We start from the raw sequence: 16,979 nt of genomic DNA, 5'->3' as shown, positions 1-16,979 counted from the left end.
GTTAGAGTGAAGAGGGTATAGTAATCTTGTCATTTTTTTTTTTTTTTTACCCTTTATCGCCGCCTTTATTTTTTGTTAAGCATGTTCTTGTTTGTGTGATTGTGATGTTGGCAATTGTGGTAGTAATGTTGGTAGTTGTGGTAGTAATGTTGGTAGTTGTGATAGTAATGTTGGCAGTTGTGGTAATAATGTTGGTAGTTGTGATAGTAATGCTGGAAATCCTGATAGTAATTTTGGTAGCTGTGGTAGTAATGCTGGCACTGGTTTTAATTTTAGTAGTTTTGATAATTTTGGTGGTTGTGGAAGTAATGTTGATAATTCTGGTAGCAATGTTGGTAGTTGTGGCATTAATGTTGGTAGTTGTGCAAGGAATTTTGGTAGTTTTGCTAGTAATGTTTGTACCTGTGGCAGTAATGTTGTTAGTTGTGGTAATACTGTTGTTAGTTGTGGTAGTACTGTTGTTAGTTGTGGTATAACTGTTGGTAGTTGTGGTGGTAAAGTGGTAGTTGTGGTGGTGATGTTGGTAGGTGTGTTAGTAATGTTGGTGCTTGTAGTAGCCTAATGATGTTAGTTGTAGGAACCTAATGTTGGTAGCTGTCGTAGTAATGTTGGTAGTTGCGTTAGTAATACTGGTAGTTTTGGGAATAATGTTGGTAGTTGCGTTAGTAATACTGGTAGTTTTGGGAATAATGTTGATAGTTGTGTCAGTAATGTTGGTACTCGTAGTAGTAATGCAGGTACCGGTAATTTTGGTAGTAATGTTGATTGTTGTAGCGGTAATGTTGGTAATTGTGGTAGTAATGCTGGTAGCTTTGGTAATGTTGATAGTTGTAGCGGTAATATTGGTAGTTGTGGCAGTGATGTAGTTAACGATGGTAATGTTTTGTTGGGGTGCATGGTAGTGAGGTTGGTAGTTGTGGTAGTAATAGTGGTGGTGGTTGTGGTAGTGTTGGTTGTTGTGGTATGAACGCCGGTAGTGTGGTAGTAATGTTGGTAGTCTTGGGAGTAATGAAGGTAATGATGAAATGTTGGTATATGTGGTAGTAATGTAGTTGTGATAATAATGTTGGTAGTTGTGGTTGTAATGTTGGTAGTTGTGGTTGTAATGTTGGTGTGTTTGGTAATAATGGTGGTAGTTGTGGTAGTAATGTTGGTATCTGTGGTAGTAATGTTGGTATCTGTGGTGGTAGTGTTGGTAGTCGTGGCAGAAATGTAGCTAATGATGATATTGGTAGAAGTTATTGTAGTAATGTTGGTAGTTGTGGTAGTAATGTTGGGCAGCGGTTGGGTTTCTCTCACTACCACACCTGCACTATGCCTCTATCACCTTCAATGTCTTTCCTCCTCCCAAACCCTCCTCCTCCTCCTCCACCTCCTCTTCCTCCTCTTCCACCTCTTCCTCCTCCTCCTCCTCCTCTTCACTTTGTCTTCCGTGTATTGTTTTTCTACTCTTTCCCACTCGTTCGTTTCTCTCTCTCTCTCTCTCTCTCTCTCTCTCTCTCTCTCTCTCTCTCTCTCTCTCTCTCCCATTACCTCCTTTGGCTGATCCTTCTCCTCTCACACACACCCCTCCTATCTCTCCTTATCTCTAACGCCCCTTTTAGAGATAGTAAAGAGGCTGTTTATTCCTCGCTCTCTTCTAATTACCGTCTCTTTACTTTCTCTCTACTGTGGGGTGAATGGTGAGAGAGAGAGAGAGAGAGAGACTTTAGAGTGAGTTTGAGGGATGGTGTGAGGTGGTGATTGAGATGGAGAGAAGCAGTGACCGTGAGAGAGTGTGAGTGAGATAGTTCGAGAGTGAAGAGGAGTGAGAGTGGGAGATAGTGAGAGTGAGGCAGTTGGGAGGAGAAGGAGAATTAGACCAAGAACGGTACTGAGAAGAGTATGAGAGAGGATGCATGAGAGATTGGGCGTTAGAAGGAGGAGGAGGAGGAGGAGGAAGAAGAAGAAGAAGAAGAAGAAGAAGAAGAGGAGGAGGAGGAGGAGGAGGAGGAGGATAAAGAAGAAGAAGAAAAAGGAATGGAAGGAAGGGTGTGAAAGATAAATCCGTGCTTGTCATCTTTTCACTAAGGCTATCCACCCCTCACAAGATCCAGCGTTAGGGAAAATAAAAATGTAATGTTCCCGCGTACCTTATTAACGACAACAGAATCTCATTTATCAGTGTCTGTGGCTGTCCGTGCCTCCAATCAGTCATAATTTATTTATTTTTACTTTTAATTTTTGGGGCCAGCATTTCAGTATTGCCTCTCCTTTAGCTTTATTTTTTTTTTAAATTATGTTTTATGTGTATCATGGTTTTGGTTATCTGTTTGTCTTTTATTTATTCTTTTACTGTTTGCTTTGTTGTCTGCACTTCACATTACCGCTGTGTTTATTTATACATGCCCCTCCGCTGTTATGTATTATTGGGTTTATCGTGGTTTGGGATGTCTGTTCTTTCCTTTATTCACATATTCTGCTTTATTTTACCACCACATCATTATTCTCGCTCCTTTAATTCATACATGTTCGTGTAATTTATTTAGGTTTGTTATGGTAAAGAATACTGGATTTTATCAATTTACTTTTTGCTTCGTTTTCCCTACACTTATTTTTATTTCTGTTGTCATTTAGCCATGCATTAATTTTTCCACTCAGTTTTAAGGGAGACATTGGGCTTGTGTCATCTGAATAATGATATGACTTGCTTTACAAACACACACACACACACACACACACACACACACACACACACACACCATAATTTTGAGTTTAAGTGTGTTTAGTCCAAGTCGTGTATTTACATCTGCAAGACACCTTTTCTCTGTCCAGTCAACGTCGCCTTCACAAGCATCATTTCTTCAACCATGTGCCGTGTCGAATTAACAACCGGAAGAGCCGCAGGTGCTGTGGTTTCGGGCAGAGGTACCCCCCCCCCTCCACCCTCACGTCCCCCTCGCCTTCAAGAATTCGGATATTTTTGTTGCGAAGAGTTGACGATCGCTCGGTTTGGGTCTGATATCGAGTCCATAATTTACCTTGATTTTCAGCCCAGGATCCAAGACAGAGGGCTGAAGATGGTCTGAAATTTTGTGTGGTATAACGTGACCCTTATCAGCACTTCAGATGGCTTTATTTATTTATCCTTCCATTTATCCCTTCCTTTATTGATCCGGGTCTCGAAATACTCTGGCTTTATTTAACCGCCTGCTCCGTTGTATCGACACTTTGGGTTTATTGTTCCTTTCACACTGTTTCTATACACGTTTTTTTTTTTTTTTACTGGACGTCCATAGAGACTTGTTTCATCCAGTACCTCGTTTCAGATTTTATTCTTGCCATCTCTATACGATTTTAATAGCTGCGGAGAGACACTTCGGACTGGGAAAGGTATATGGAGCCTTGATTGCCCCACCATTGCCAGAGGTCTCCCTGGTGCAGAATAGAATCATTTGGAGGTAGCAAGAATAAATCATTAAACAAAATCACCTAATTGATGGAGTTAAGTACTTGTGTATCCCTGCATTATTGTACATGTCCTTTGTTTTAGCCACACCTACAGTTTTGTCAGTGCTTTCTGGGTATTTCAGGTCTCTTCTTGCCACCATCGGTATTGTGGTATAGTTCGTTTCTTTTAACTTGGCCCAGATTTTTACAAATTTTGGAGTAAATTTCGCGTAGCTCAGTAGCAGAAGAGGACAATGCTGTGGCACTACCCTTTTGATTGGTATATGGTTACTAATGGTCGTGGATGATATTGGTAGCTGTGGTAAATGTATTACTAGCTGTGGTATGAGTATTGGTAGCTGTGGTAGGAGTATTAGTATTTAGGGTAAGCCTACATAATACAGATGCATATTTACCTGTGTCTGTAGCCTCTAACTCAGCCCCATTAAGGTGTTGCTATCGTTGCATATCACCATTATGTTAATTTTTGTACCATAATGTTACTATTCATACCTAATAATTACTGATACATGTGATCGTTACTTCACTGTTCATTCTTTCGTTCCTTTGCTTTTGTGATCATTGTTTTTTATGTTACAATTCATACCCCTGTTACACAAAAATACCTGCTATCCTAGTCACTCGTTTTAAAATACCTGTGATCATATTGTTACTAATCATACCGTCACTGTTACTACTTGTGTTACTGCTAACCAAACGCTTTTCCCAGTGTTCCTGTTAATAGCATAATATTACTCTTCACACCTGTTAACTATTGGTACCTTTGTCACTATAGACCTAATACTGTTTAATATACTAGTCACTGTTACTACTGTTACTGTGTTACTATTACTAGGCAGTTACTGTTCACCGTAACGTTACTCAGCAGTGTTGTTATTGCGATGCCTGTGACCTACCCTGACCTTCGCTGACCTCCCCTGACCTACCCTAATGCGCGTCAGTTTACTTGATAGTCGACCCTCTGTTATGTGCACGAGAGGTTTACATGTGTACTTGTAAGTGTGTGTGTGTGTGTGTGTGTGTGTGTGTGTGTGTGTGTGTGTGTGTGTGTGTGTGTGTGTGTAGACCTTTGCTACGCAGTTGTTGGGAATGATGTTGAATATGATGATACTGGTATTATTATTATTAATATTGCTCTCTTTCTCTCTCTCTCTCTCTCTCTCTCACTTCAACTCCTCCGCCACCAGACACTCTCTCCTCCCACTCCTTTGCTCCCACTAATGCTTCCATCTTCACCATTAGCTCTTCCCTTACCACCTTCACTTAGCCTCTCTCTCTTCTCTCCTTCTCTTCTTTCTCCTTTCTCCCATCTTCCTCCATTTGTCTCCTCTCGGTTCAGTCTTTTCTCTCCTTCATGTGTTCCCTCTCCTTCATGTCTTTTCTCCCATTCTTTCTTTTTCTATCTCATCTTTCCTTCTCGTGCCTCCTCTCTCCCCTCGTCGTTCTCTTCTTCACCCCCATTCTTCTCTCCTCAGTCTGTCTTTCCATTCATTCTCTCTCGTTTCTCTCTTCTCTCTTGTTCACATTATCCTCACATTCCTCACCTCCCGTACATTCATCATTTTACATTTCTTAAGCATAGGGATGGTGAAAGAGATTTTTTTTTTTTTCTTCCTCCAGTTATATGTAGATGTATTCATGTATATAATTATGTATGTATGTATGTAGATAGAAAGATAAATAAGTAGATAGATAGATAGATACCTGTAGATAGATAGTTGGATAGATGGATATAACTCAAGAAAATAAAATGCAAGGCTCATACATCTGGAAATGCCTGGACACATAGCGATTGGAAGGCATGGAGGTCGTGGCAGGGGGAAAAGATAGACCAGCATAGGCTGTCATTAAATTGGCCCTGTTGTACCTAAAGACGGAAAATATTGATTATAGCCTTCTTAGAGAGTGGACAAAAAGGGTATGAGAGTTTGTGGATCGCCTTGAAGATGAGGTAAACAACTTCAGGTTTTTAGAAGTATGAAAGGTGTGTTAAAGATGTGTGTATATATAATTAAATTTAATGTTCGAATCGTGTCAGCACAGACGAAGCCTCCCAAAATGACTCTACTCCAAATCAGACCACTTCTCTCCTCCTTAATCTCTTTCTTATTCTCCCTCACTCCTCAGACTCCTCCCCAAACAATCCCTAATTCCTCTTTTTATCTTTCTCCCTCAATTAAGCTCGAGTCTCCCCCAAATCTCTCCCCAAACAACGATTCTGCTCCCTAAGCTTTTTAAATCGCCATTATTTTTCCTTATTTCTGTAGTTTTTCTCACTCCCTAAACTCCCCAAAGTTTCTCTCTCTCTCTCTCTCTCTCTCTCTCTCTCTCTCTCTCTCAACTCCGAAAACCTCCCCCTCCCAAGATTGTCTCCCTGATTCCTCTTTCTCTTTTCTTTCTCTCACGCTCCCCAAACTTAATCTTAATTCTCATGATGATGATGATGATTCCTTAATTTCTGTGTACCCCTTTTTTAAGATGACCATGATGATGATGATGATGATGATGATGATGACTATCCCTAAGTCCTATGTTTTTCCCCATTTGTACGATGACGATGATAATACTGATAACTCTCCATAATTTCAGGTTTTTGGTAACTTTGATGATGACGACGATGATGATGGTGACGCCAATCCCTAATTTCATCCCCCTTTTCTTCCCAGGTCACTACCGAAGCTCAGTAGCCAGGATGACGACGGGCCCAACACACAGACTAATTACACAGGCACCGGCAACTTTGAGCCCATCCCACACGACCACGACTACTGCGAGAGGGTCGTCATCAATGTGAGTAGCTGAGTAAAGCAGGAGTAAAGGGAGGAGAGAAGGAGTAAAGGGAGGAGTAAAGCAGGAGTAAAAGGGTGGAGGGTGAGTAAAGAAATGAGCAAAGCAAGAGTAAAGGGCAGGAGGATGAGTAAGGAAATTAGTAAAGCATGAGTAACAGGGTGGAGGATGGGTAAAGGATGGTAATAAAGCGTGACTAAAAGAGAGAAATGAATTATGTATGAGTAAAGGGATGGAGTGGGGAGTAAAGGATGGGAATAAAGCCGAGAACAGAGAGAGAAATTAGGAGTAATGTATAAGCAATGGGATGAAATAAAGAGTAAAGGAAGAGGGAAGAATTGGAATAAGGCGTAAATAAAGGAGAAATGGGTAGTAATGTATGAGTAAAGGGTGGGCATGAGGAGTCAAGCGGGAATAAAGGACGGGAATGAGGAGTAAAACTTCAATAAAGGGTGGAATGAGGAGTAAAGCAAAAATAAAGGATGGGAATGGGGAGTGTACAGGCAAGGAACGTAGAGGTGGAATATTACATGAATAAAGGAGAGGAGTGAGGAGTGTGGAGGTGAGGAACGTAGAGGTGGAGTATGAGAAGTAGGTGGTAGATGAGGAACGTAGGCTTCAAGAGGAATAATAGAGGTATAATATGAGTAGATGAGGGACGTAGAAGTCAAGAGAGATAATAGACGTAGAATATGATGAGTAGATGAGGAACGTTGAAGTCAAGAGGCCGTGATTATACTCATTTTTGTTCATTTCTTAAATATGAGGAAATGATCAATAAAATGGAGGAGGAGAGTAAAAAGTGAGAAAGTGCGGAGTATTGAGGAGGATTGTGGATGAGGCAGGTAAAAGTAATGAGGGGCAATGTAGTAACACTCACAGGTAAATTTTATCCACATGAGTAAATGATAAGGGAAGGAAGGAGGTGAGCAGGTGTGAGAAACGAGGAAGCGAAGTGGAGTAATATAAGAATACTCTTTTTTTTTTTTTTTTTTTTTTTTTTATTGTGGGTAAAATTTGTCAATGATGAGTAAAAAGGAGGAATCAGGAGGATACGAATGAAAAAAATAGGAATAAATAAGCAACGTGATATTGCTCACTGTTTTTTTTTTACAGTGTGGGTAAATGGCCAGATAGATAGATAGATAGATATCAGTATTAGCGAATTTACGTGGCGTAGTGAGTGAGAAGCGAAAGACTGAGATGCAGTATGAGTTGAGGGATATCGTTATTGGATTCGTGGATTTTTTGTATTAGTGTGAGAAGATGATGAGCAATTGATGAGCTGGACGAAAATCTCTCCCTCCCTCCCCCCCTCTTCTCTCTCTCTCTCTCTCTCTCTCTCTCTCTCTCTCTCCCCCTTCCTTCCTTCTTTCTTTCCTGATTGCATCATTTCTCTTTCCTTCTTTCTTTTTTTTCACCTTCGCTTCACCTCTTCTTTTTCTTCCATCCATCCTTCATTTTTTACATCCTTCCTTTTACCCTTCCCTTCCATCCATCCTTCCTCTCTTGCATCATCTACCATCCCTTACCTCCTCCTTTATATTCCATCTTCCTTCTTACATTCCTTTCTTTCTGCCTTCTTCCTTCCTTCCTTCCTTCCTGTCTTTTCTTTTCCTTCTTTCTCTCTTTCTTACTTTCTTTTTTCTTGTTCTTCCTTCCTTCCTTCCTTCCTTCTTGCGACGATTTCCAAGCATCTTCAGCAACTTTGTCAGTGTAGGTGGGCAAGACGTGACCGAGTGGAGAGAGAGAGAGAGAGAGAGAGAGAGAGAGAGATCGTTTATTTCAAGGTTTTATAACGTACATTTTAAGAACGAAAAATTATCATCATCTTTCACATATATCAAATATCATTCAACCTCACTTCCACCCCCCTCTCTCTCTCTCTCTCTCAGTGCCACTCCTCATTCTTCTCCCTCCCAGCATCACCACAACCAACACATTTTCACCACCACCGCCACCACCACCACACTCATCACTATTCCCTTTAATCCTTCGCCACCACCCACTCAGTTAACTTCGCTTGCTCCACATTTCCCTTTCACCACATTCACCACACGCGCACTCATCACCACAGGCCTCTTTTTTCTTTTTATCACAGTCACCACACACTGAATCCATACCATTACCCTACCACATCACACCACCACACACTAAGTCCATACTATCCCTACGCCACACCACCTCACACTCCACACCGCCAGTACACCACATCACATCACCACACACTCCACACCACCACCGCACTACATTTCACCGCCACTGTATCCGTCACACCACCTCTGCACATACCACAACTACACCACATACACCATCACTACACCACATCACACCACTGCTACTGTTATACTGAATACTGACACTTCCCTCTTATCTCTGTACCATGTAACTCCCACCACCACACCACCACCACCACACACCAGCAGCACCACCACCACACCGCCAGCGCCACTCATTACCCCCATCTTACGGTAATTCCCGGCCAGGTCAGCAGAACAGGGGGTGGAACCAGGTCGCCTCGTTAGAACTTCGTTGTCGGGCCGGGATTAGTGGCTGGCAGGCGAGGGGGGGAATCTCCTTGGTTTTTACTTGTTTAGCACTTCTTGTTCTATGTCCTTGTTCTTCTTGGTTTTGTTATTTGTTTATGTAGGTTTTTATTGTTTATTTTTCATGGTTCCTGTTATTTTGGTCTTTGTTTTGTTAATTGTTCTTCTCTGTTCTTGTTCTTCATGGTTTTCTTGTTTATGGTGACTTTTATTTTCTTTGTTTTTTGATGATCCTCTTATTTTTGGTCCCTCTTTTGTATTGTTTGTTTTTCTTGTGTTCTTATTTGTAGTCTCCTTGGTTATTTGTTCTTGGTTTTGTTAATTGTTCTTCTGTTCTTACTTTTTTGTTTGTTCTTCATGGTTCTGCTTACATTGGTTCTACTTGTTTCTTGTTTTGTTTGACTTTGTGTTCTTGTTTAGAGTCTCCTTGATTTTTATTTGTTCTTGATTTTTAAATTGTTCTTCTCTGTTCTTTTCTGTTGTTCGTCATGGTTCTCATAACTTTGGTTCCTTACTTTTTTTGCTTGTCTTTGTGTTCTTATTCTGTAATCCTGGTTGTTGTTTTAATTCCACTTGCTTCTTACTTTTCTTACTTCATCTTGGCTCTTGTTTTTTATTGCTTGTTCTGGTACTTTTTTTTTTTGTTCATTTCGGTTCTTATTTATGTATTTTGGTTCTTGCTTTGGTTCTTCTTGGTGTTCTCAATTGTTCTTTGTTATGTTCGGTGGTCGGGTGACAGGGGATGGGGAGGCTGCTGGTTTTTATTTTATTTATTTATTTATTTATTTTTTGTTATTCATCCTGGTTTTTTATTTGTTCTTTGTTCATCTTGGTTCTTTTTTTGTTCTTTGTTCATCTTGGTTCCTTTTTTTACTTTGTTCTTTGTTCATCTTGGTTCTTTTTTTTTACTTTGTTCTTTGTTCATCTTGGTCCATTTTTTGCTTTGTTCATTGTTCATCTTGGCTCTTTTTTACTCTGTTCTTTGTTCATCTTGGTTCTTTTTTTTACTTTATTATTTGTTCATCTTTTTTTTTTTACCTTGTTCTTTGCTCGTCTTGGTTCTTGCTTTGTTCTTTGTTCATCTTGGTTCTTTGGTTATCCTGTTTCTTTTTCTTTGTTTTTTGTTTGTTCATCATTATTCTTTCTTTGATCTTGTTTTTCGTCGTTTTCTTCCGTGGTTCTTCTTTGTTAATTTTTAGATCTTATTTTTCATGTTGGTTCTGTGGCTGTTCTTGGTGGTCTTAATTGTGTGTGTGTGTGTGTGTGTGTGTGTGTGTGTGTGTGTGTGCGCGCGCGGGGGGGTGCGCGCGCGCGTCTTGGGGGCACCCTTTTTTCCATTAGCCCCTCTGTTTGTCGTTTTTTTCTTTTTAGTACATACAGTTAATTCATCTAGGTTCCTCATAGCGATGTTTTTTCTGGTTCCTGTTTTCTCCCATTTTCTTTTTTCGTCTTAATATCTCTCCATTTTTTAAGACTTTTACTTAGAAGACGAAGTACCACCATTGTTTCATTTTAGTAACCTCATCAGACATGTAACGTATTTTTTAGATTTAATTCTTCTCCCTAATTTACCCATCTTTGGAGAGACTTTTCCAGCTGGTGGACTTAGACTCCTATCCTTCATCAACTCCCTCAGTACTAGAGCTCTATGTTAGGGTGATCAGAAGCGTTTGGAGGCAGTAAGAGTAAAATACGGTAGATAAGTCACCCATACCGAAGGGAATGCGGTATCTTAGGAATGTTTAGAGAAGAAAGAGGGATGAAATAGCTGAAATTGGGTCGTGTGGTTGATGGTAGTTTGGTGGATGGTAGTATGGTCGATGTAGATGGTATAATGAACTTCAGATTGTAGATGGTTGTATGGTAGATGGTAGTATGTTAGATAGTAGTATGGTAGATGATAGTATGGTAAATGGTAGTATATATGTTAGATGGTAGTTTGGTAGATGGTAGTATAATAGCTGGTAAATGGTAGTATAGTTGATGGTAGTATGGTAAGTAGTAGATGAGAGATGGTAGGTAATATAGGTGTTAGATTAGACCTTCATTAGCCCCTTCACTGCAAAAGGTATCCCATAAGTTGAATAAAATCACCTGGTGGACTGAAAGGGTTGAGGATATAATTGTATAATGATGTAAAACTGAAAAATAGTACCAATTATTCATGAGAACAAATAGTGCTGAGAGGAGAAAAGAGGGTTGAGAAAAAGACCAGAAATAAAGAGGGCTGTGAGAAGAATAAAGGGGGATAAAAAGAGCAGAGTAAAGAGGGCTGTGACAAGAATAAAGAGGGATTTAAAAAGAAGAAATAAAGAGGGCTGTAAGAAGAATAAAGGGAAGAAAAATAGGAGGTATACAAAGGCTGTGAGAAGATTAAAGAGGAATGAAGAGGAGGATGAAGAGGAATAAAGAGGACGATAAAGAGAAATAAAAAGAAGGATAAAAAGAATACTGTCAGAGAAATAAATGTTAATGAAGGAATAGGAGGAGAAATACAGAATTGTGAGAGAAATAAAGAGGGATAAAAAAGGAGGAGATATAAAGAAATATGTGAGAGAAATAAAGAAAGTAAAGGAGCCTAAAATAATCTCAGTAAAAAAGGAGGAGATATAAAGAAATATGTGAGAGAAATAAAGAAAATAAAGGAGCCTAAAATAATCTCAGTATCTTTCTCATTAAGGATGTAGGTGATTGCGTTAAGGAAATTTGTCAGGCTTGGAAGAAAATCCCGAAGAGAAGACAAGACAACACACTAATCCTTGAGTTTTTCCCCTTGGTTTTTACTTCCTTGATTTTTCTTCTTGGTTTTTACTTCCTTGATTTTTTCCTCTTGGTTTTTACTTCCTTGATTTTTTCCTTTTGGTTTTTTCTTCCTTAGTTTTTCCTCGGCTTTTATTTACTTGGGTTTTTCCTCTTGGTTTTTACTTCATGATTTTTTCCTCTTGGTTTTTACTTCATGATTTTTTCCTCTTGGTTTTTCTTGATTTTCCTCTTGGTTTTTATTTCCTTGATTATTTCGTCTTGATTTTTATTTGCTTGATTTTTTCCTCTTGATTTTCATTTCCTAGATGCTTGAGTTTTTCCTCTTGTTTTCATTTTCTTATTTTTTTCTCTTGTTTATTATGTCTTCGTCGTTACTCATAATTCATTGATTTTGCAGTTGCTTTTTACTTTTTGCTTTATATCCACAGTTACTATTATTATTATTATTATTATCCTCCTCCTCCTGCCTACCTTAAAAGCGCCAGGCAAGGCTGCCGCACCACCCTTAAACATCCACACTGTGCAGTCCCCTTGTGTCTACAGGACACTCCGTAAACTTAACATAGCGTCACGTCACGTCATACGTTTTTCGATTTACCCAAAGCAAATGAGGTAATATACAGTAAGCACAGATTAGGATCTGCACAGATAACCTTGAGTTAACGGTCACTACTCTTACTTTCGACCTGTGATGGGCTGTGGATCACTGAGGGTCCTTGTTAGTCAAGTGACCACCATCGGGATTTTTTTAATGTACCAGGGGTCACTGCTTCAGGATGAAACTTGTGTACTTGTCCCACATGGGAGAGTTCCTTGTCTTAGTGGAGTGAACGGAGCTATTGCCTGATTGACTGCTGCCTACCTAAAAAGCGCCAGGGAAGGTTGCCGCACCACCCCTAAACATCCACTCTGTGCATTGCACATCCACACTGTGCACTGTGCAGTCCCCATTTATCTAAGACACCCGTCTTACATATTTTTCAATCTCCCCAATGCAAAGAAAGCAATATAAGCACAGATTAGGATCTGCATAGATAACCCTGAGTTAACGGTCACTACTCTTACTTTCGACCTGTGATGGGCTGTGGATCACTGAGGGTCCCTGTTAGTCAGGATTTTTTTAATGTACCAGGGGTCACTGCTTCAGGATGAAACTTGTGTACTTGTCCCACATGGGAGAGTTCCTTGTCAGTGGAGCGAACGGAGCAAGGGCCTGATTGACTGCTGCCTACCTTAAAAGCGCCAGGCAAGGCTGCCGCACCACCCCTAAACATCCACACTGTGCAGTGTGTAGCTTCCACGTTATGTCCACAGACTTCCCATTAACTCAATGTACCGGTTTATAATGTCATGCCGTAACTATTATTTTATTTGTTTACTTTCTCTTTCAGGTTACTCAATCGGGTAGCTTATAGATAAAGTATTATAGAATGTGACTTTTCCTTTCCAGTGTTTCCTATAAAATTTCCATGTCAGTTTTTCCATGCTGCATGGTGGTTTTTCTCACTTTTTCCTGGAGGGTTTGGTGCTGGGGGGAGCCTTCTTGCTTTATTATCCTTATCCTTCAGCATGTAGAGTTAGATCTTGTAGTCATAGTTTTCTCTAACAAGCAGCCTCGAAAGGACCATAAGGTCTGTTGCTGTTTGCTTTCCTGTGTAATCCTCCTCCTCCTCCTCCTCCTCCTCCTCCTCTTCCTCCTCCTCCTCCTCCTCCTCCTCCTCCTCTTCCTCCTCCTCCTCTTCCTCCTCCTCCTCTTCCTCCTCTTTCCCAATATAGTGACGTCACATCCAACAAACTTCTTTGGCCTAATTAATTTGAACCTGGGAGTTTCCAAATTATTGTCAATATTATTATTATCATTATTATCATTATTATTATTATCATTATTATTATTATCATTATTATCATTATTATTATTATTATTATTATCATTATTATTATTATTATTATTATTATTATTATCACTGCGTTGAAAGGGAAAGAAGAAATGATGATGATAGGATATTACTAGCAGTCAGAAACGAGAGAGAGAGAGAGAGAGAGAGAGAGAGAGAGAGAGAGAGAGAAATGAATGGAAGGAGAGATGGCAGGAAGAGAGGTGAGGGAAGGTGGAGGAAGGGAAGGCATTCTAGGAAAGGTTAAAGGGCACGGAGAGAGAGAGAGAGAGAGAGAGAGAAAATGGTTATGGGAGGTATTGATATATATATATACCCTGGTATATATATATATATATATATATATATATATATATATATATGTGTGTGTGTGTGTGTGTGTGTGTGTGTGTGTGTGTGTACATACTGTATATATATACAGCATACACACTCAGTAAGTACTTTATTTACATTAATTTTGCATTTAAATACATTTCGGTACCACCCATACGAGAGAGAGAGAGAGAGAGAGAGAGAGAGAGAGTAGCATGAAGGTGATGAGAGTAAAGTGAGTGTGAGTTGAGGTAAGGCAAGGGGGATGTGTTGAGGTGAATCAATAACTGGCTTACGGGATGCAGACAGCACGCCAGTTGTTGTGGCAAAGGCAGAGCACCAGGGCGAGGAAACACATGGCGTCGATTTGTTTACACCTAACACAGACCTCTAGCTTCAGTTAATCTATAACTTCCTTTAAGCTCAGTTGATGGCCAGGTGTTTTCAGATTGAAGGAAAATTTTGACAAGTAACCAAGGAGACATCCCTTTCTCGTAGCTAATGTCCATCGAATTTCATGTAACCACGTCCTGGTATTTAAGTTATGCGAGTGACAAAATTCCAACAGATAATAACAGCTGGACGAAAGTACCCTGCCAAAAGGTTCTGTCTTGGATATGCTGTTATGTTTACCTATTATCATTTATGCTGATGAAGATTTGTTGTGTACTTATATTCACTGGTAAAACACACACACACACACACACACACACACACACACACACACACACACACACACACACACACACACACACACACACACACACACACACACGGTCTAAAGTATGACAAATTAATTCCCAGCAAAATGCATTGTCTTTAAAAAATCAGACTTTAAGGTAAAATATTCGCCTCACTGTGAAATATGCCTGCGACTTGGTACACTGCCATGAAAGAGTGAATAGTTCATAGTTCAACAGGTACTTAACATCCAGTACCAAAAATGTTAATCATATCTTATTACAGTTGCGCAGCGTACTTGATCCATCCATTTTTAGTACAGAAAATTCCGTCAAATCACAATATCAAGATGGTAAAGTTGGTGCGAGAAATCCGGAAGTGCTGTAAAACCATCATTGTAACTGCAATAGATCTGAAAATATCTATCTATCTATTGCCAGACGCCATATTCCCGTAAGGGGTGGCCATTTGACTTTGAGTTATTTGTTTTACGGGGAGGGGCACTAACCCTCCACCAACTCACTTGCTGACACGTAGGGAGCACGTATGATTTGGTTATATGGTTACCACCCGGCGTTGTAAATGGCTTCTTGGGTTACAGGAAACCATTTGGCTTGTCACTCAATGTAAAGGCACTTGTAAAGGAAAGAAAAGCAATAAGAAGTGACAGGAAAGATGGGAGAAATAGGAAGAGAGGAGGGCAGACACAGAAAAAGAATGATAAAGGCTAAGGAAGAAGTAGGCAGCACTACATCAAGTGAGTGGATGATGGTCGCCAGCACCTACCACAATGGTCGCCACCACCTACCACACAAATATCGCTAAAGAAATTATCAAAGATTGTTTCCCAGAGGTCCTTTTTAATTCTCAGTATCGTCTGTCTGTTGTCAAAACAAGAAATGAAAAGTCGTCAGCGTAGTGTAGGGGTTACTGGCCTTGTTCTTGTACAGTACGTTAATATTGAGTTTGATTACATTTATTTACGTTCATATTGAGTTTGATTGCATTGAGTTTGTTTACGTTAATATTGAGTGTTAACGTTAATAGTGTTTACGTTAATATTGAGTGTTTACGTTAATAATGAGTTTGCGTTAATATTGAGTTTGTTTACGTTAATAATGAGTTTGTTTGCGTTAATATTGAGTTTGTTTCCACTCGTCCTTTTCTAATTAGTTTTCAGAACTGGATGGTGTAAGGGCTGGAGGACTAGTGGGTGTAGGGGAAATGGATAGAGGAGGTACGGGAAATGGGTAGAGGATAGGGGCATTGGGTAAGGGAGGTAGGGGAAATGCATAGGGGTGGTTGGGGAAATGGGTAGTTGGGGTGGGGATTATGGGTAGGGGAGGTTGGATAAATGGGTAGGGAAGATAGGTAGGGTAGGGAAATAAGGTAGGGAAGGTGGGGGAAATGGGTAGGGGAGGTAGGGGAAATGGGTAGGGAGTTTTTTCTTTTCTTTCTTTTTTTCTTCCTTTTTCATTGTTTCTCTAATTCATAAGGCCGCCCCCACAGTGGCTAACCAACTAGACCTTCACTCCAATGTTCCCGTTCCCAGAGTCACCTTGGACATTCGTGTTGGTAATGGCTTCATAATAAACAGAACGTGATAAAAACGGCTGCAGTAGAATCATTAGGACGAACTTTCTAAAACTATTGAGGACTCTTTTCGTTGAGATACAGAAATAAATAAATAAATAAATAAATAATAAATGAACGTGTGGAAGCAAGAGTTAAGAGTAGATAAAATTGTAATTGTCTATCCTGTAACTGACGGAATTATTATTTATGTACAGTGACTTTTTATTTTTTATTCATGTTACAGCTATACTATTTTATTAAACTTGGAGAGAAATTTCGACTGAAGGAGTTAATGAAGGCTACCAGATTCCTACAGTTCTTCAAAAAAATTTCCTAAACTGAAAAAAATAATCTAAAAATGGAGAAAAGGGAAAAGAAAAATCGTGGTGCCGACGGAGTTACAGCTGCCAATAGGTCTGGTGGTGTTTGGTCTCCTTTGTACCCCAGTGTTTGAGGAAAGGGGAAATGAGGGGAAGGTGAGGGGAGGAAAACGAAGGGAAGGAAAGGGGGGGAAACATAGTATAAATGGGGGGAGGAAAGGGAAAATGAGAAGAGAAAGGTGATAGGAAGGAAGGTAAAGGGAAGCAAGAACAGAGGGGAAGAATATAAAAGTAAATGAAGGAAGGAAAGGGAAGAGGATGAGAGGGGAAAGGGAGGAAGGTAAGAGAAACTAAGGGGAGGAAAATAGAAAGAGGATGGGGAGGAAGGAGAGGGGGAAAAGATAATCCCTGTATGACGAGGGGGAAATGGTAGAGGAAAAGGAAGAAAAAGAGGAAGGCATAAGATGAGGGTAGGCTGATAAGGGTGAAGGGGACAGAAATAGGCCCCCATCGTCATCTTTCCCTCGTATCCTGCTTTACGCCCTTCATCTTTACGACCGTCTTCCCCTCCCCCTCACTCTCTCCTTTGACCCTCTTTTCTCTCCCCTTCCGGTATCCCCGCCCCCCCTCTCTCTCTCTCTCATATATAT

General features: G+C 40.1%; 1 protein-coding gene across 1 annotated transcript in view; it reads left to right on the top strand.

Moving 5' to 3' along the window:
- Positions 1–16,979, top strand: part of Sh (Potassium voltage-gated channel protein Shaker) — a 201,139-nt gene that overhangs the window by 94,706 nt on the left and 89,454 nt on the right. The window contains exon 2 of the mRNA XM_080277993.1: positions 6,117–6,240. Within this exon, the coding sequence (XP_080134119.1) occupies positions 6,117–6,240 (124 nt within the window). The remainder of the gene's footprint in view (positions 1–6,116; positions 6,241–16,979) is intronic.

Source organism: Coenobita brevimanus, chromosome 71, assembly GCF_032717465.1.
Source record: "Coenobita brevimanus isolate Jiangsu-jjx chromosome 71, ASM3271746v2, whole genome shotgun sequence".
In the NCBI taxonomy this organism is placed as follows: domain Eukaryota; kingdom Metazoa; phylum Arthropoda; class Malacostraca; order Decapoda; family Coenobitidae; genus Coenobita; species Coenobita brevimanus.
Note: the sequence above shows the minus strand (reverse complement) of the source record. Positions and strands in the feature narration are given on the sequence as shown.